The following is a 20,304-nucleotide window of genomic DNA, read 5'->3' as shown; positions in this document are numbered from 1 at the left end:
GTAACAAATATGTTATGGAGTTAAGCAACGGACTGATATACGTTTGTAAGTCTTTTTGAGTTAATTTTGGTGCATCTACATCTGTAAGTAACTGTTTCTGTGTCATTCTTAAACATAAATATATTATGTGGAGATCAGAGGTTAAAAGAATGCCTAAAAAGGAATTACAGTCTGGTGTTCTTCTTCTAGGTGGGGGGGAAGTCAATTCAAAGAGCTTTTGATTGTGATTATCATGGATTCACATGTGATGGTCATGCTGTGCATCTCTACAACCATCAATCTTGATTACTTGCCCCAAATTTGACAATCTCCTCTCTGAATTGGAATTGTCAATAATTGTTCTTTTGTTCTAATGTTGAAAGTGGTCAAGCTGCTAGTTAGTGGGCTTGCTTCTGACTTGTGGCTCTTGTGGATTTGATTTACAATATCCCATTATAACCCAGGTAACCCAGTAAATTAGTAAAGAAAAAAGATAAGAAAAAAAATTAAGAAAAGAAAGTATAAGTAATTTGATCATTAACTGTGTCAGAGTGATGAGGTCTTTGTATGATGAGCTCGTAATAGCAGTGAACTGAGTAAGCTCTGCCTACCTGCCGATGTCTAAACGCGTGAGAGAAAGTTCTAGATTTTCTGAGAGAGGAGAAAGAGATTGAGACAAGGCAGCTGCACGGAGTGATCTTCAACCCCCTCCACATTAAATAATCCATTTAGAGATGAGAGTGATTGGATCCAACAGAAAACCAGAATTTCTTAGCTGATGCTATAACTTAAAGAAGCTGTCGTCAGATTAAGAAGCGGATGAGATTTGTGAAATAGAGGGCGATGCAGACGCACAGAGCATCAGAGTGCCACAATTGAACTTATTTAAAAATATATAAATTCCTTTCCTCTGTGAATTAAAATTCAAACACGTGTAAAAATGCTAATGAGCTAACAAAGTATCATAAAGTATGGTATGCAAGTGTCAATGTGTTCAAAAAGTATTAAAGTGTTGAGTTAATGTGTTATCTGAAGTGCACACTTGTGATTTGATGATTAAATTGTTTGAATTAAAGATTAATTATTGTTCCGCCCTGTGTTTCTACAAGGCTGGGTTTTTTGTGAGATTTGAGTTCTTCTGTGACAAGTTTTTGATTCATGCTGGAAGAATGAGGTGCACTTTGTATAGGTCCTTCTTTAAAAAAAATAGCATATTGTGAAAAAGTTCATTATTTTCCATAATGTAATGATAAAAATTAAACTTTCATATATTTAAGATTCATTGCACACCAACTGAAATATTTCAGGTCTTTTATTGTTTTAATACTGATGATTTTGGCATACAGCTCATGAAAACCCCAAATTCCTATCTCAAAAAAATAGCATATCATGAAAAGGTTCTCTAAACAAGCTAATAACCTAATCATCTGAATCAACTAATTAACTCTAAACACCTGCAAAAGATTCCTGAGGCTTTTAAAAAATCCCAGCCTGGTTGTCCAGAAGGCCATCATTGACACCCTCAAGCGAGAGCGTAAGACACAGAAAGAAATTTCTGAACGAATAAGCTGTTCCCAGAGTGCTGTATCAAGGCACCTCAGTGGGAAGTCTGTGGGAAGGAAAAAGTGTGGCATAAACGCTGCACAACGAGAAGAGGTGACCGGACCCTGAGGAAGATTGAGGAGAAGGACCGATTCCAGACCTTGGGTGACCTGCGGAAGCAGTGGACTGAGTCTGGAGTAGAAACATCCAGAGCCACCGTGCACAGGCGTATGCAGGAACTGGGCTACAGAGAAGCAGCACTGGACTGTTGCTCAGTGGTCCAAAGTACTTTTTTCGGATGAAAGCAAATTTTGCATGTCATTCAGAAATCAAGGTGCCAGAGTCAGGAGGGAGACTGGGGAGAAGGAAATGCCAAAATGCCTGAAGTCTAGTGTCAAGTTCCCCCAGTCAGTGATGGTCTGGGGTGCCATGTAAGCTGCTGGTGTTGGTCCACTGTGTTTTATCAAGGGCAGGGTCAATGCAGCTAGCTATCAGGAGATTTTGGAGCACTTCATGCTTCCATCTGCTGAAAAGCTTTATGGAGATGATTTTGTTTTCAGCACGACCTGGCACCTGCTCACAGTGCCAAAACCACTGGTAAATGGTTTACTGACCATGGTATTACTGTGCTCAATTGGCCTGCCAACTCTCCTGACCTGAACCCCATAGAGAATCTGTGGGATATTGTGAAGAGAAAGTTGAGAGACGCAAGACCCAACACTCAGGATGAGCTTAAGGCCGCTATCGAAGCATCCTGGGCCTCCATAACACCTCAGCAGTGCCACAGGCTGATTGCCTCCATGCCACGCCGCATTGAAGCAGTAATTTCTGCATAAGGATTCCTGACCAAGTATTGAATGCATAACTGAACATAATTATTTGAAGGTTGACTTTTTTTTGTATTAAAAACTTCTTTTATTGGTCGGATGAAATATGATAATTTTTTGAGATAGGAATTTGGGGTTTTCATGAGCTGTATGCCAAAAACATCAGTATTAAAACAATAAAAGACCTGAAATAGTTCAGTTGGTGTGCAATGAATCTAAAATATATGAAAGTTTTTTGAGAAGGACCTGTATATGGCGAGTATCCCATGGAACAGTTTTCTCTGCTGAACTGTGTTTTTGAGCCACCAAACTGGTAGGAGAATCATTTTCTTATTTGCTTTTGGTTAAACAGGACCTAGACTCATTGAGAACTGTTATTTAAAAAAATAAATATCTGGATTCACGATCAAAGCACATACATTTTGAACTCGAACTGTTTCAAAAGAATAAACAGTTCTTTGAACTGAATAATTTAGTTCATAGACTCTTGTTACTGAACCAATTCACTTTTTCTTGAGTATTCATTGAGTATTTACACAGCTGAAAAGCTATTGATTTTCAAAGGGAAAAAGTTATATATCGGATTTGCAAGATAATTTACTGAATCGCATTCTGTACATTGAGTCATATTGAGTGTTTATCTGAGTATTTGAATTATTGATTGGAACATTTTGTTTGAGAGTATTATTAAGTTACATTTTATTTTATTTTATTTCTTTTGAAGATTTTTTTATTTATTATTTAATTGTTGTATTCAATTGTTTCAACTGAGTTGGACTGTTCAACATGCTGATTCCAACTACCTAGAAAGTTCCAAAGAGTATGTAGCGGCCCTTCAGCTTCATAGAAAAGAAACAGATAGTTTTGGACGGGTGCCTTTAATTTATTTTAAGATGCAATAAACTTCATTGTTGAAGTGATCGTTGTCTCAATTCTTTGTTGCAAATGTTCTCCATGCATCACAACACTATGTTTACGCATTAACTTCATAGCACCATAACAATTGTTTTACAGCATTGTGGCACCACAAAACTACAAAGAAAACTACAAAGAAAACAAAAACCAATACATAAATATCAAAGCAAAATAAACTCAATCAACATTCACAATAAAAACAAACAAGCAAACAAACATTCACTACACATTTAATATTGTTCAAATTAATCAACAATTGGTACAAAATAAATACATAGAAAACAAACTAACGGACATCGCTCAGCTTGCCAAAGGGATATTAAAGCTTAAACCATTTTCTCAAGCTTGTTAGCTCAAGAACAAACGTGAAAATACTTTTGCTTTGTTTCCTCTCCCTTATATGTAATAAGTGTATTTCGCCATCTAGTGGTTACGCCAAGAAAAACAAATTAAAGGGGAAGGCCATTACAGAGTAATAAGAGGAAACGTTGTAATTAATTTTACACTTTCTCAAATTGTGATCATACGCGATTCATCTAATCAAATAAAAAAAGAGTAAAACATTTTCTAATATAAAATCAATCTTTACACTGTAAAAAAAGAAGCTCAGTGTTGGTTAATCACTCACCTGCTATGTTACCTTCCTCTCTCCAGTAGTCACACCTTTCTTCTGATCAGTTGGCCCATATTGAACATTATACTAGTGTGACACGCTAAACGCTTTACACGCTACACTGTTGTCTTGAGCCTTTCTGTGGAATTCAGCTCATGTTTCAACCATGCTCCTAATCGAATCTTTAATTGTCTGATTCAGGTCTGATACCCTACACTGCTTATAATTTTACTGGAGTATTGTTTTATAAAAATGTATTATATAACAGTTCAGTAGTAGTCATTTCATTGTTATTTGTCTTAAACCTTAACTAGTAGATAATTAATAGTAGTTCTTCAGGAAATATGAAATAATAGATTATTTATTGATTGTATTACATTCTGATTAGTTCATACATTTTCTTCAGTAGTTAAGGTGTTAACCTGACCCCCCCCCCCCCCCCCCCCCCCATTATGGGATAATGGATTATGGGACTCAGAGCCCAAAGTGCTCTACCTAACTTAAAATTATAACAGTTTCCTACTTCAGTGTGTTACTGCCCGACACGCCAGACTCCACCTCCACCTACAGAGGTTACTGTTGCTCAAGTGATAGACCATTGCATTAGCAAGCGCAAGGTTGGGGGTTCGAATCCCAGGGAACACATGTTAGGAGAAAATTGTTAGCCTGAATGCAATGTAAGTCGCTTTGGATAAAAGTGTCTGCTAAATGCATAATCTTATTTTATTTATTTTTAATTTATTTATTTTTTTGTCAGCAATTATTCCAGTACATAAGCACCACTCTCATTTTCAGTCACTGTTCGGTATCTTCTGCACCAAGACGCTAAAGCTGTGCATACCTCTAGGCCTCCATCGCAGTTACCTGTTCCTTTACACTCCTCTCCACTCTTCCTCGCAGTTCTCGTCTCCTGATTGTGTGCACCCGAGTCTTTTTCAGCCCTGTGTGTCTCCATCCGATCTCCATCAGCAAGTATCATTCTGAGCTTCAAAGACTACTCTACCTGGATCGCTATTCACCATACCCTTCACAACTGATCACTCATCTGGTTGTTCAAAATAAACACTTATAATCCAAAATTATAACCTTCTGTATTGAACAGAATACCGGACCATCTACAATGAAAAACACCAGTATGAGCACCCCTGGGCACTTCAGTGACCTCGCGGACGATGTCAGTCAGGAACTTCCTATTCCGCCAGCACCAACTTCCACAAACATTACGGCGGTTTCTTCACCACCATTCATTGCCAGTCCCATGGCCCGACCGGCACCCTTCTCTGGATCGGTGGAGGATTGCAACGGATTCATCCTACAGTGTTCACTGGTCTTTGAGATGCAACCACACTTGTATCTGAGCAATCTTGCTAAAGTGGCATTCGTGATATCACAACTGAATGGCAAGGCGCTCTGCTCTGTTGGGCCGAATCCCTCTGGTCTCAGAAAAATGACATACTCCAGTCTATTTCCAGTTCCAACTCACTTCAAGGAAGTTTTCGTCACTTCAAGGAAGTTTTCGGAATGCCTACCTGGGACTGATCAGCTGGAGAATGGTTGTGTTAGTTACGGTAGAATTCCATGACTGTGAGAGAACATGCTCTGCAATTCTGTAGTCTAACTTCTGAAAACAGATGGAATGAACAAGCTTTGATTACCACTTCTTGTCAAGGATTGAACCCTCATGTGCAATTGTATCTCACAGCATACAAGGATTCCATTGGGCTAGAATGTTTCATCCATATTTCAATCGATACATAAGATGAAACCCCTCACTACCTTCGTGAATCTCATTGCTGCCGATGTTATGATTCCATTATTCGCCCTATTCGACTCGGGGCCAGCTTGCAATTTAATCTCCGGCGCCCTCTGCCGTCAGCTCAAGCTCAAGTCTACCCCCACACAATCCATCCATCAAATCAACTCGATAACGGGCAGACCACTTAGCCGGAAGACGGTAAATCTCTGTGCTGCACCCATTCAGCTTCAGATTGGAGCCCTTCATGGAGGAATCCACCACTGATGTGATTCTAGGGCGCCCATGGTTTGAGCAGCACAATCCCATCATCTCCTGGAAGACCGGCGAAACCCTGAAGTGGGGAAAAAGCTTTTTCCGTGCACTTCCTATGGCGACTACTCCTCAGTCCAAGGAGTTAGTTCTCTGCTAGTTCTCTGCACTACCTCCATCGAAAGTCCTGTGGAGAGATGCTCAGTAGATATACCTCCTTGTTATGCCCACTTCAGTGACGTATTCTGCCCCCCAGCGAGCCTCCAAGCTGCCTCCACACCGGCCATGGGACTCTGCCATTGATCTGCTTCGGGTGCCAGTGTCCCATGGAAGGATCTATCCACTGTCACTTCCAGAGGAGAAGGCCATGGAGGACTACATTAAGGATGCTCTGGATCAAGGTTACATCCATCCGTCTACTTCCCCTGCTGCTTTAAGCTTCTTTTTATGGTGAAGAAGGATGGAGGCTTGCGGCCATGTATCGTTACGGTGCACTCAACCACAGTCAAGTTCTGTTATCCCCCGCTGCGCTAGAACATCTTCAAGGTTCCACTGTCTTCTCCAAGTTGGATCTCCGCAGCACATACAATTTCATCCGGATACTGTGCAGGGCACTATGAGTACCTCGTCATGCCATATGGATTGGCCAATGCCCCCCTCCATATTCCAGGACTTCATCCATGAGGTACTCTAGGAGTTCTTCCACAAATTTATCCTGGTCTACATCGATGATATCTTGATTTACTCCCGGAGTATGGCCTAACATCGCCGCCATGTTGCGGAGGTCCTGAAACTCCTGAGGGATTTCCAGTTGTTCCTGAAGGCAGAGAAATGCGCTTTCCACCAACCCTCAGTGCAGTTCCTTGGTTACCACATCGATAGCAGTAGCATCCGGATGGACAAGGGGGAGGTGGACGCCATACGCAACTGGCCCATACCCACCACTATCAAAGAACTCAAATGTCTCCTCGGGTTCTCCAATTTCTATCGCCGCTTTATCAAGAACTACAGCACCATGGCACTTACCATCTATGCCACAAGTCCAAGTCTCTGTCATGGACACCCATTGCCATTCAGGCCTTCGAGTCACTCAAGAGATCTTTCACCTCCGCTCCTCTCCTGGTACATCCAGACCCAGAGAAACACTTTGTCCTGAAAGTCGATGCCTCAACCACATGAGTAGGAGCAGTCCTTTCCCAGCAGCAGGGGAACCCAAGTAGACTCCATCTTTGCGCTGCCTTCTCCTGCAAACTCAACCCGGTGGAAGTTAACTATGACATTGCCAACTGGGAGCTGTTATCCATCAAGTTGGCTCTTGAGGAGTGGGGACATTGGTTAGAGGGCGCACAACACCCATTCGTAGTAATGACAGACCACAAGAATCTACAGTACCTAAGAGACGTCAAGAGATTAAACCCACGACTAAATGGGCATTGTTCTTTACTCATCAACTACCTCCCTGGTTCCGAAAACACTACAGCGGACGTTCTATCCCATCTCCACTGTCTTGAAGAGAAGTCAGAAGAGCCAGAACATATCCAGCCTGAAAAACCTCGTCATAAGTCCCATTACCTGGTCAGAAGAAACCATGCCTTCCCCCAACGTCTCCACCCACACTCCGCCGTGTCATCCACCAGGTTTGCTCTACATCACTCGGACACGGCACACTCCCCTCATACACACTTCCCACCTGTCGCTGGGCACTGGCCACTCAGGGGTCAATGAGACCCTCTCGCTGCTAAAGGAATGTTTCTGGTGGCCTAACATAGCAGAGGACATCAGAAGGTACGTAAGAGGTTTCAAAGACTGTGCCATCTCGAAGATACCTCATAATCTTCCTTCCAGAAAACTGCTCCCTCTGCCCATTCCCAACAGACCCTTGTCACACCTAGGAGTGTATTTCATAACCGACTTAGCTTCTTCTGATAACTGTACCTGCATTCTAGTAATCATCAACAAAATCTCCAAGTCATGCCATCTAATTACCCTGAAAGAACTTCCCACCACCATTCAGACTACCGAGTTGATGTTCTAACATATCCTCAGAGTTTACAGTATTCCCAAGGAAATTGTGTCAGATAGAGGGCCTCAATTCATCTCCAGAGTGTAGAAGGCATTCTTCTCGCTCCTAGATGTGACCGTCAGTATCTCCTCTGGTTACCATCCACAGTCTAATGAGCAAATGGAAAGGATGATACAGGAGTTCGGACGTTTCCTCCATTCCTTCTGTCACACCCACCAGAACTCTTGTAACAAGAACTCCCTGCGGCAACCTACCACTGGACTCACTCCCTTCCTATGCATGCTCGATTACCAACCCCCATTGTTTCCCTGTTCTGGGGAACCATTGGATGTTCCTTCTGTCGATTACTGGTTCCGAGAGAGCGAGAGGGTCTGGGACTCAGCTCACCATCATTTGCAATGGGCACTACGCAGACGGAGAATGACAGCAGACCTTTGCCACTCTGACGCTCACACGTACCAAACAGGTCAGAAGGTATGGCTGTCCACCAGGGATATCAGGTAATGCCTACCTTGCTGAAAGCTGAGTCCCAGGTTCATTGGCCCCTTCACCATCATGAAGCAGATCAACCCAGTCACTTTACTAACTTCAGTTGCCACCACATTACAGGATTCATCCCACCTTCCACGTCTTTTTACTGAAACCCTATCATCTCTCTGTTTCTGTTTCCACAGAGCCTGACACAGCCACTGAACTAACCCCCCCACCCCTTCCACTCATCCTAGAGGACGTTGCCACCTACCAGGTTCACGAGATCTTAAGACTCCCGGCGCCATGGTGGTCTTCTAAAGTACCTGGTGGACTGGGAAGGGTACGTTCCTGAGGAATGTTCATGGGTACACAGAAATGACATACTGGATCCTAACCTGTCTGATCAGTTCCACACTACCCATCCAGAGAGACCTGTACCCTGGGGTAGAGGCCGACCACCACGATGTCCGACTGGCCATGGAGGGGAGGGTAATGTCACAGTCACGCCAGACTCAACCCCAGATCAATCACAGCGCACTGCCTCTCCTGAATACTGATCACACTCACTTGAATGTAATCTGCCAGTAATTACATCCAGCACTTAAGCACCACTCTCACTCACAGTAACTGTCCGGTATCATTTGCACCAAGATGTTAAAGCTGTGCTTACCTCTAGGACTCCATCGCAGTTACCTGTTCCCTTACACTCTTCTCCAGTCTTCCTCACAGTTCCTCGTCTCCTGTGTGTGTGCACCTTAGTCTTCTCCACCCCATTCTGAGCTTCAAAGACTATTCTACCTGGATCGCTATTCACCATTCCCTTCACGACTGATCATTCATCTGGTTGTTCAAAATAAACACATAACCTGCATCCGTGTGTCTGTCCCTTCTGCCTTGTAACAGATACAAACGTAATTTTGGTGTCTTTGGAAAGAAGACTTTACTTTTTATCAGCCAGATTTGATAATGCACAAAAATATTAAAAGTTATAGACATTGAAGTGCGTTGAATTTTTTTACCATATAATTTGAAATATAAAATTATATCACTCCTGTAGCAATCTAGAAAAGTAATGGGTTGAAAGTCACGTCTTCACGAATTTCTATTTAAAATCTGAATAAGTTATCATGAAAAATGAGGCTCCTGCTAATTTTTTGATGAGACTATGTATAGAACCCTTGTAGAAATATTTACCAAATGTATTGATGGCTTCTACAAACCTTTTAGTCATTAAACATGCCACTGCATAGTTTTTTCAGTTATAAAACACTAGACAGAAATGTAAACATCATATAAGGGATTTATTTGAGCACTAGAATACAATAAGAATAATTTGAGTAAGAAATATAAGAATAATAAGAAAACTAAAAAAATCTAACTTTGTATGCCATTTACAGAAAATCCTGAGATTGCTAGAAATGCAGCATTTACAATGAATTACAATGCAGATAAGTGCTGATGGCCACTAACAGATGTTACTAACACAAATGCATCATAAAGTACATAATCCACTTCTCTATTCATATAGACTTTGATAGCCGTGATCATACAGTAATAACAACATGATTTGCACTGAATTCCACTATAAATGGATGGTAATCAAGCAGATACATTCACATTCAACATAAAACACACTCTCACATATATAAAAACTGTTGAAAAATAAAAGAAATCGCTATAAAGGCAATCGCTATAAGTTCCGCCTCCATCAGCTGACAGGTGTGTCAGAGCAGAGCACGTCACGAGCCGTCACGAGAGAGCACCAGAATTCAAATAGGCAAGGCAAGTTTATTTATATAGCACATTTCGTACACAGTGGTAATTCAAAGTGCTTAATATAAAAGAAAGTAAAATAATAATGAAGAAAAACAATAACAAGAATAGAACAATCAATTTTAAAACTTGTACAAATATAAAAAATGTTACTTATTTAAAATGATTTTTAAACAGTTAGAAAATGATTTTACATTTTTTTTAAAAACAGTGAAAATATAGTGCAATCAGTTCGGACATTGCACGGTGCTCATTCAATAAATGCACAGCTAAACAGATGAGTTTTAAGTCTAGATTTAAATGGATTATAAGAATATACACTAAAAAGAAAAAAGAAATATACCATCTTTCGCCTATATTTAATTCACTTTTTTTTTGGTGGATCATCTCATTCTGTTTGTGACACTATATGCTGCGAAACCATGCCGTTTTTTTACTACCAAGATGCAGTTTCTTAGCATGAGTTATTCCATAACAGATACAAACAGTTCTGTAGCTGAAAAACTGAAACATAAAGGAATTATGATCCATATTACAACATTATTGCTTCGTTGGACCAAACATGCTCCATGAGATGTTGTTCAGTGGACCCTTACCTTTCTAACTAAACCGGGATTTACAGCTGTGGATGTGTTTATGACTCTTTATTATGACGAATCTGGTATGTACAGCGTTTCCATTGCTCATGTTTTGATGTGTACTGCTTACACATGTAGCAAATACAGCTTTATAAGCTTTCCATTGAAAAACAGCAATATGTTGTCGATGCTAGAGGCATAGATCTTTATAAAGATATATAGTTTGTCAAGATTAAATTTGTCCCGTTTCATTTAATCTATTCATAAACACTGACACGTGCGTGTAGAGGGGGGTTGAGGATGTCCGCGTTCTGGTGCAGGCTAACAGGTCAACAGTAGTGAGTTGTGTTAATGAATAATTACTTGTTAGTTATTCAATAATTCCTTATTAGTAATGCAGTAATTAAGAAACTAATATATACCTAAAGTCATAACGAATGTTTTAACAAAGATACTCATTTGATAAACTCACCTTTTCTTTGCACAAATGAAATGAAGACTGTGTTCTAATCAGCATGATTAATGCTTTCAGAGGGACTTTTGCAGGGATAATAATTGCAAGGGTGACTGCTATATAGTTCTGAATTTGTAATAAAAATATTGGCGAATTAGGTAAGATCTAAGTGGCACCACTTAACTCAAAATGGATGATGAAATCTTTGAAAGGAACAGGGCATAGGGTCGATATCCCTGAAGTTTGCAGTGCAGTTTGTGAATGTCTTCTTTAAACTATGGTTTCGGGAAACACCAAATCATTGGACTATGTTGGTAACGACAGAACTTGCGTCCATAGTTGGCTAACAATGTTTTGGGAAACTCACCTTTGACCAGTCAAATGACTGAGAAGTAATTATGAACTCTGAGGATGTCCTCATATTAGCATATTAGTATGAATGAGGCTTCTGTGAATAGCATATGTTTCTATGCTTCTATCTCTTCAGTGCTTTACTCAGTCAACTTTAACATAAAATATTTCAGTTAAATTCAAGTTTATTTGTATAGTGCCTTTTACAATACAAATCATTGCAAAGCAACTTTACAGAAAATTAGGTTTCTACAATAGTTAGTAGTAGCTCATAAGTGATGACTGTCAGTTTATGTGCATATGGCAGGAATCAGAAATGTTAATAAAAGACGTTGTCAACCAGATGAACACAATTAAATCAATTATTAAATAATGCAATCACACTTGTAGCAATATTTGTTAGTTCTGTATGTTGTTTCGGGTTAGCATCATCTGTTTTTCTATGATCAGGTTTTCACTACAAAAACAAGCTTATTACACATATTCAGAAAGTTTGTTCTGTCTTCTTGAATATTAGACATTTGACCCGACTGAAAAGACCAGAATGACAACAAATATGCATTATACTTTTTTATTGAATAATTTGATCAATTCAAAAAGGATATAACACATAATGTGATCCACAGAACATAAAAAAAAAAAAATGTGATGTGGACTGATGCTGTATGTTTTTGTAGGTTGTCTGGCTGTATGGTGACAGAGGAGGGATGTTGTTACGTGTCTTCAGCTCTGACTTTAAACCCCTCATGCTTGAGAGAGCTGGATCTAAGCTATAATCACCCCGGAGATTCAGGAGTCAAGCTGCTCTCTGAAAAACTGGAAGATCTAAACTGCTCACTGGATAAATTCAAGTACGTCTAGTAGGAAGAGGTTTTAGTTTTCATTGTTTAAACTTTTCAGTGTCTCTGGGTATATCTATATGGGTCTAGAGATTTAGTGGATGTAACAATATTTAGAATTTAAAGAACACTAGTCTGAGGCCTAAAATCTTAACTAAGCTGATCAGACAAATTAACATCAAAACAGTACTTTAACTCAACCCCTAACTGTCAACAAAACTGGAGCAAACAGTAAAAGAAACATTAAAAATAGCAGCCTACTCCCTTTAGTTTCCATAAAAGGTAGAAACAAACATATTCAAAATGTTTACATTTACATTTATTCATTTAGCTGACGCTTTTATCCAAAGCGACTTACAATTGCTATATATGTCAGAGGTTGCATGCCTCTGGAGCAACTAGGGGTTAAGTGTCTTGCTCAGGGACACATTGGTGTCTCACAGTGGATTCGAACCCGGGTCTCCCACACCACAGACGTGTGTCTTATCCACTGCGCTAACACCACATAAGTTAACAACTATGTTAACTTATGTTGCAAATATTGACAAATTGTAAATAAAGGAACAAAAAAAGCCCTACATTTAAAGGGGACATCAGATACCCATTTTACACAAGTTGGTGCTACATACATAAAAACATACTTTGGTTAAAATTCCTCAATGGTTATATAAAACAACACCCTTTTTACCTTGCCACAAACATTTCTGTTCACAGCGAGCTGTTTCTTTAAATGATAATGAGCACCCCACTCATCAGTTTTTTGTTTTGTGTGTATTCTGTGGTGTTACCATCAAAAACTAAACTAATCCACTGCCTCCTCAGTGACTCTAATGTCAGAAGATAATTAAGACTCTTATTTTCACATTTCCATCCAACTACAAAACACCTGCATCACTTCTGAAGCTTCTGAGTTCTGAGTGAATGTGTGCATTAACCGCAGTGAAGATAGAGCATTAGTTTTGAAAATCTGTGCCAGCAATGTAAAGATGATTTTATTCATTTATTAGAATGAGAACATTACAATATGTGGCCAATCATGGAAAGTAGGGACACAAGTCGGTTCTGGGGCAATTTGAGTTCTGGGGCATTACAGATTCTGAAAGTGTAGTCTCCAAGCTTTCCAACGATGTGTAACACATGGAAATCTGATAATATTTGGAGAAGTTGTGGCCATTTGAAGGTACTTACTCAAAAAAGCTCAAAAAGCAGAAAATAGCCTCTAAAGATTGTGGAGTTCTCACCTGTTCTCACTGCTGGGAGTGACAATAGGGCTCATTTACATCTAATAACATCTCATTTACATAAGCCCTGTAAAGCTGCATGTTTGCATAGCAAAGACAAACACAATGGGAAAAATTTGACCGCATACTATTAATAATAAAGGATAATGTGCATTGTAAATATCAGTAATTTATACTTTGACTTTTATAAAAAATGATTTAGAGGCTGAAATATGTGAGTTTTATCTTTTTATAAAACCTTTTTTTGTCAAACCTCTATTTAAACTTGTGCATTGTTAATAACATTGCAAGACACTCCTTTAAAATCTGGCCATCATTTTAAATGTTATTATTTTAATGTTTACGTAAACAAAAAGTACATATTGATGCTAATTTTATTTGTTATTTGCTGGTTTTCTACATAAAACTTGGTGAATTGATTTCATTGTGTAGCATTACGATTTTTTTAACAGGATTCTGTGATAACCGTGATCATTTTGGTCACTATAATCATGAAATGAAATTATCATGCCATTTCATCTATAGTTATGATCAACTATGATAAACTAAAATTCAAGGACTTAATATGGTGACACATTTCGAGTGAGAGCAAGGTTACATCGTGTTACCTTGTAAAATGCATTGTTACAGTTTTCATGTGTCAGAGACAACTATGCAAAAAGCTTTTTTTTGCATTTATTTTTGGCCATATGACAGAGGTCTGATATTCTATTCGTCATATTTTTGTTTTGCATAAAACTGAAGAATATTCGGTACATCCTATTCTGTATTCTAAAATGATCTGATATTAACTTTTGCATGGATTTTATTGAAAAGAGCTTAGGCTCATGTAACCAGTAATTTCACAGTGCGTCTGTGAAATGCTGAGGTACCGTAGTAGTTTTGTGCACACGTGATAACATGGCAACGTACAACAAAAAATTACCTCACGCGGGAAACACTTAACGTAATGCATAAATGCAAGTAACTAACGTAAGGTCTAAACATGGACTAAACATGAGATAATGTGTATGTGTTCTTAGAATGAACACAAAACGACAAACTTTGATGTTTATGGAAACTTGCATATCTCGTTGCCTTCAATGAAATAAGTAACCATCTCCAAAGTTTGCACTGTGCGTCTGTTTGCCTCTAAATGTCGAATAATTTGCATGTCCTGCCACTCTTTTTCCGCAGCTAAAGAATCCAGCCGTATGTTATACATAATGTCTGGAGAAAGCTTCTGGCTACCTTTCTCCTTGTGTAGCATTTACAGTCAAAGTCACGTATTTTATCCCCATCAAATTTTGCTATCGATATAGCCTCTGATTATTTTACAGACCAACTCGTCTGACACCAGTCCGATACATTCTTCCTCGTCTTCATCTTCACTCAGTTGTAGATTAGGGATATTATACAGTCTTATTATGCTGTTTTCATCGTCGTTCAGATCGTCTTCAGAATCAGTGAGCTCTTGTTCGCTAGAGCCGGCCGGAGTGCTGCATAGTAAGTAGCCACGCCCCCCTCGGAGGGCAGGGGCAATAACAAAAGAAACAAAAGCAGGCTTATCCAGTATGGAAATACACACACGCCCCTACTGCATGCTAGAATCTCCTAAAAACTAACCGATTTCAACCTCAAAATGTACGCTTTTAAATATACAAATACTGCTATCTCAAACACGGAGAGGCTTCTTCGTGATCTCAACTAACAAATTCTGCAAAAAAATGAAAATCACCAATTTTGAAAAAAAAACGCTTCTTTCTCATTTTGCTCGAAAGTTGTGCTTGTACAGTATAAAAATCATTACATCTATGGAATGTCCCCACAAAACATGGAAACACTACATGTGTTTAATCAAAAGCTGTTTTACTGAATTCTGCTGAGGTGTAATTCGGTGCAGTCCTATATCGGGATGCGTATTGTATTGTGACTTTACTGGTGATACACAGCCCAACTAGCAACCACCCCATGTACTCTAGCAACCACAACCCCTGTGAGTACCTTGTAGAGTAAGTGCATAGTAACAGCATTTTATTCACTGACTAAATATTCTACCCATAATGCTTTGAGCTGTATGATAAATCAGTAACAGTGAGATGTTACATGTTTCTTCATGACATTAATACTGCAGCTGAACTTCTGTCACTGAAAAAAAAACAGTCAGAATAATTGTCATAAATCCTTATATAGACAGTAAGATCTGTGTGTGTGTGGTTGGGGGAGGGTGTTTGTGGCCTGGTAATTATCACATTGTGGCAACCAAATGTCCACACAAGATAGGAATACCAGTAAATTTTGACCTCGTGGGGACATTTGTGAGGTCCCTGTGAGGAAACAAGCTTGTAAATCCAACAAAATTATGTTTCTTGAAAATCTAAGGTAGCAGAACGTTTTCTGTGATGGTTAGGTTTAGGGTTAGGGGAAGGGAATAGAATATACAGTTTGTACAGTATAAAAACCATTACATCTATGGAATGTCCCCACAAAACATGGAAACACTACATGTGTTTAATCAAAAGCTGTTTTACTGAATTCTGCTGAGGTGAAATTCGGTGCAGTCCTATATCGGGATGCGTATTGTATTGTGACTTTACTGGTGATACACAGCCCAAATAGCAACCACCCTATGTACTCTAGCAACCATAACCCCTCTGAGTACCTTGTAGAGTAAGTGCATAGTAACAGCAATTCTTCAATGACTAAATGTAACTCTGTGTGTTTTTTCTAGTGTGGATCATGGAGGAGAATCCAGGATTACAGCAGGACTACAGAAATGTATGTCTAAGCACATACACACACTCAAAGACACACACAGCTGTAGTGATTGTTGTCATTCTAAATGTCTCTGTTCTTGTGTTCAGGGATCTTTTTTTTCTCACACTGGATCCAAACACAGCTAACACTGATCTCATTCTGTCTGAGGAGAACAGAAAGGTGACATGTGTGAGAAAGAAACAGCCATATCCTGATCATCCAGACAGATTTGATGAGTATCCTCAGGTGTTGTGTAGAGAGAGTGTTTGTGGACGCTGTTATTGGGAGATTGAGTGGAGTGGACATGTGTTTATATCAGTGTCATATAAGACAATCAGTAGGAAGGGATGGGGTAATGAGTGTTGGTTTGGATATAATGATCAGTCCTGGAGTTTGTTCTGCTCTCCTGATAGTTACTCATTCAGACACCATAACATAGATACTGATCTTCCTGTGAAGTCTATTAGCAGGAGAATAGGAGTGCTTGTGGATCACAATGCAGGAACTTTGTCCTTCTACAGCATCTCTGACACAATGAGCCTCATCCACAAAGTCCAGACCACATTCACTCAGCCTCTTTATCATGGGTTTTATGTTTATTATGGATCATCAGTGAAACTGTTCATGAATCCGAAAAGAGACGAGAGATTCTACCCATAATGCTTTGAGCTATATGATAAATCAGTAACAGTGAGATGTTACATGTTTCTTAATGACATTAATACTGCAGCTGAACTTCTGTCACTGAAAAAAAAACAGTCAGAATAATTGTCATAAATCCTCATATAGACAGTAAGATCTGTGTGTGTGTGGTTGGTGGAGGGTGTTTGTGTTTGTGGCCTGGTAATTATCACATTGTGGCGACCAAATGTCCACACAAAGATAGGAATACCAGTAAATTTTGACCTCGTGGGGACACTTGTGAGGTCCCCGTGAGGAAACAAGCTTGTAAATCCAACAAAATTATGTTTCTTGAAAATCTAAGGTAGCAGAACGTTTTCTGTGATGGTTAGGTTTAGGGTTAGGGGAAGGGAATAGAATATAGTTTGTACAGTATAAAAACCACTACATCTATGGAATGTCCCCACAAAACATGGAAACACTACATGTGTATGTGTGTACCAACCATATTTTGGGGGCAAATTTGTACCAAAATGTGAGCTAAACCTGATATAATATCCAAAAACCTCCCTGTGGGGATGTCCTTTCTTGCAAAACTGGTATAAGTGGCGTTTGACACTGTCAGTCATAACATACTTCTAAAGAGACTGGAAAACTGTGTTGGGCTTTCTGGGATGCTACTCAAATGGTTTAAGTCATACTTTAAAAGGAAGAGGTTATTATGTGAGTATAGGAGAGGATAAATCTAAGTGGACGCCCATGACATGCGGAGTCCCACAAGGCTCAATTCTTGCAATGCTCTCGTTTAGCCTGTATATGCTCCCACTAAGTCAAATAATGAGAAAGAACCAAATTGCCTTTCACAGCTATGCTGATGATACCCAGATTTTTACAGCCTTATCGCTAAAAGACTACAGCCCCATTTATTCCCTCTGCCAAAGCATTGATGTGCACTGTGCAATGTCCAAACGGATTGCACTGTATTTTATGTATTCACTGTATTTTATGTAAAATCTTATTCTATTTTTAACTGTCTTAAATTCATTTTAAATATTTTTTTAATGATTTTAAAAGTTTTAAAATTCCTTGTTTTATATTTATTTATCATGATTACTTTATTTTGTGTCAAGCACTTTAAAATACCATTGTGTATGAAATATGCTATATAAATAAACTTGCCTGGCCTTGAATTGCATATAAAAATAATGGTAAAAAAAAATGGTAAAAATCTAGATAGTTTTGTGTAAGGGGTAGGTTTAGGTGTAGGGCGATAGAATATGCAGTTTGAACAGTATAAAAACCATTACACCTATGAAATGTCCCAATTTAGATAATTAAGTATGTGTGTGTGTGTGTGAGAGAGAGAGAGTGTGTGTATCTACATTTGTGTTTTTATTGCAGTGTCATGTCAATCATTTGTATTATTACTATCAAAATTTACTTTTAATTGAAAAGTTCTTCATGAATCATGTTTGTGAAAAGTACATTTTTATGCATAAATAATAAAACGCAACAAGAAATGAACTTGAGATCAGATCTGAATTGATGTTTGTATCATGAATAAAATCGATTCCTCACAAGACTGTCAAAAGTTTCAGGAGAGTTTCTGACATTTTAAAATAAAAATAATAATAAATATAATTTTATTTTATATTACAGGGGCTGCAATTCAGTTTTTAAATTAACTGCTTATGCTGGTGATGTGGTTAGTTTTGTAAAGAATCAAGATGACATTAATGTTCTTGTGGAATGTATTAATGATTTCAGTGTTTTGTCATCTGCATAAATCAACTGGGGCAAGAGCAAAGCCATAGCATTTGGTATTGAGTTAGTTAAAAATAATGTCTTGCCTAATTTGTTATCTTGGGTTGGGGGTGGTTTTAAGTGTATTGGTGTGCTTTTAGGAGACAATTCATTTGTGTGTAGAAATTGGGACAATGTTTTTTTTTTTTTTTTTTATTAAAGGACGTCTCAGGAAATGGAAATGGATGTTACCACACGTCTTTTAAGAGTTGTGTATTATTGTCAACCTAGTGTCTTCTATGTTTTGGCATCACCTGATGTGTGTATGTCACAGCAATTGGCAAAAATACAAGCAGTTTTACTAATTTTTTCTGAGATCATTTACATTGGGTCCCACAATGTCTTTTGCTTCTACCAAAGGAAGAAGGAGGTCAAGGTCATTCATGGGGAAGTCGTGGCCTAATGGTTAGAGGGTTGGACTCCCAATCGAAGGGTTGTGAGTTTGAGTCTTGGGTCGGCAGGAATTGTAGGTGGGGGTAGTGCATTAACAGCTCTCTCTCCACCTTCAATACCACGACTTAGGTGCCCTTGAGCAAGGCATCGAACCCCCAACTGCTCCCCGGGCGCCGCAGCATAAATGGCTGCCCACTGCTCCGGGTGTGTGCTCACAGTGTGTGTGTGTGTGTTCACTGCTCTGTGTGTGTGCATTTCAGATGGGTTAAATGCAGAGCACAAATTCTGAGTATGGGTCACCATACTTGGCTGAATGTCACTTCCCTTTCACCTTTTCACTTTTCACTTTCATCTCGCTAATAGAGGTGCTACGTTCATACTCCAATTCAAACAACGACTTTTGTTTGGACCAGAAAATCTTGTCTGGGGACCCTGGGCCCATACTCTATTTAAAAAAGTTGGCAATTTGGTCCTAGCTCAGCCTTTGTTTTTATTGGAACTGAAGACTCACAAACTATGGTTGTTTACTATGTGGAGGATGTTACAGAAATCAAGGATACGCAGTGAATCACTTTTTTGGTTGTTGAAAGAGCCAGTGCAGTATGGGAGACAATTCAACATAGAGCTCTTAGCTAGGTCTTTTATGGCACAACATTTCATTTTAGCGGAGATTGTTACTTTGAAGCATGTTTTTGATTTGACTTGGCCAAACTTGTCTAACGCTGCAAAACTGGCCTCTCATGTAGGAGTATGATGTATTAGGATTGTAAATCATTTGCTCAACAATTGGAAATGTGAACTCACACAGACTGAACTCTCCTTATGTAATTAATATTGTAAGGGATATTGTCAACCTAACAGTAATGATATCTTCCCTTCATTAATTTTTGCTCCTGATTTTAAAAGCTGCACTGGTCCATTAATTGGAATGTTAAATGGAACTCTCACAAACAATGTGGTCAGAATGACAGGTAAATCCATGTACAAGTCTTTTGTCAAAATTTTAAATAAACACAAATTGAATGGTCGAGCTGATACTCCCTGGAGAGCTCATTTTGGATTTCACGATGAAGTCAAGCCTGAGTGGAGAGCTCTACATGAATCACTGTAAACAAAAAAGTTGGGTATTTAAAATGCAGT

At 39.0% G+C, this 20,304-nt stretch overlaps 1 protein-coding gene across 1 annotated transcript in view; it reads left to right on the top strand.

Annotated features, from left to right (window-relative positions):
- The window catches only part of LOC127967332 (NACHT, LRR and PYD domains-containing protein 3-like), a 40,000-nt gene extending 23,328 nt beyond the window's left edge, over window positions 1-16,672 (top strand). Inside the window, exons 6-8 of the mRNA XM_052568316.1 lie at window positions 12,209-12,382; window positions 16,322-16,368; window positions 16,455-16,672. Coding sequence (XP_052424276.1) covers window positions 12,209-12,382; window positions 16,322-16,368; window positions 16,455-16,531 — 298 coding nt within the window. The 3' untranslated portion in view covers window positions 16,532-16,672. The remainder of the gene's footprint in view (window positions 1-12,208; window positions 12,383-16,321; window positions 16,369-16,454) is intronic.
- Window positions 16,673-20,304: the final 3,632 nt, after the last annotated feature.

Source organism: Carassius gibelio, chromosome A4 (genome assembly GCF_023724105.1).
Source record: "Carassius gibelio isolate Cgi1373 ecotype wild population from Czech Republic chromosome A4, carGib1.2-hapl.c, whole genome shotgun sequence".
NCBI classification, from domain to species: domain Eukaryota; kingdom Metazoa; phylum Chordata; class Actinopteri; order Cypriniformes; family Cyprinidae; genus Carassius; species Carassius gibelio.
This window is presented reverse-complemented; position numbering and strand designations above follow the sequence as displayed.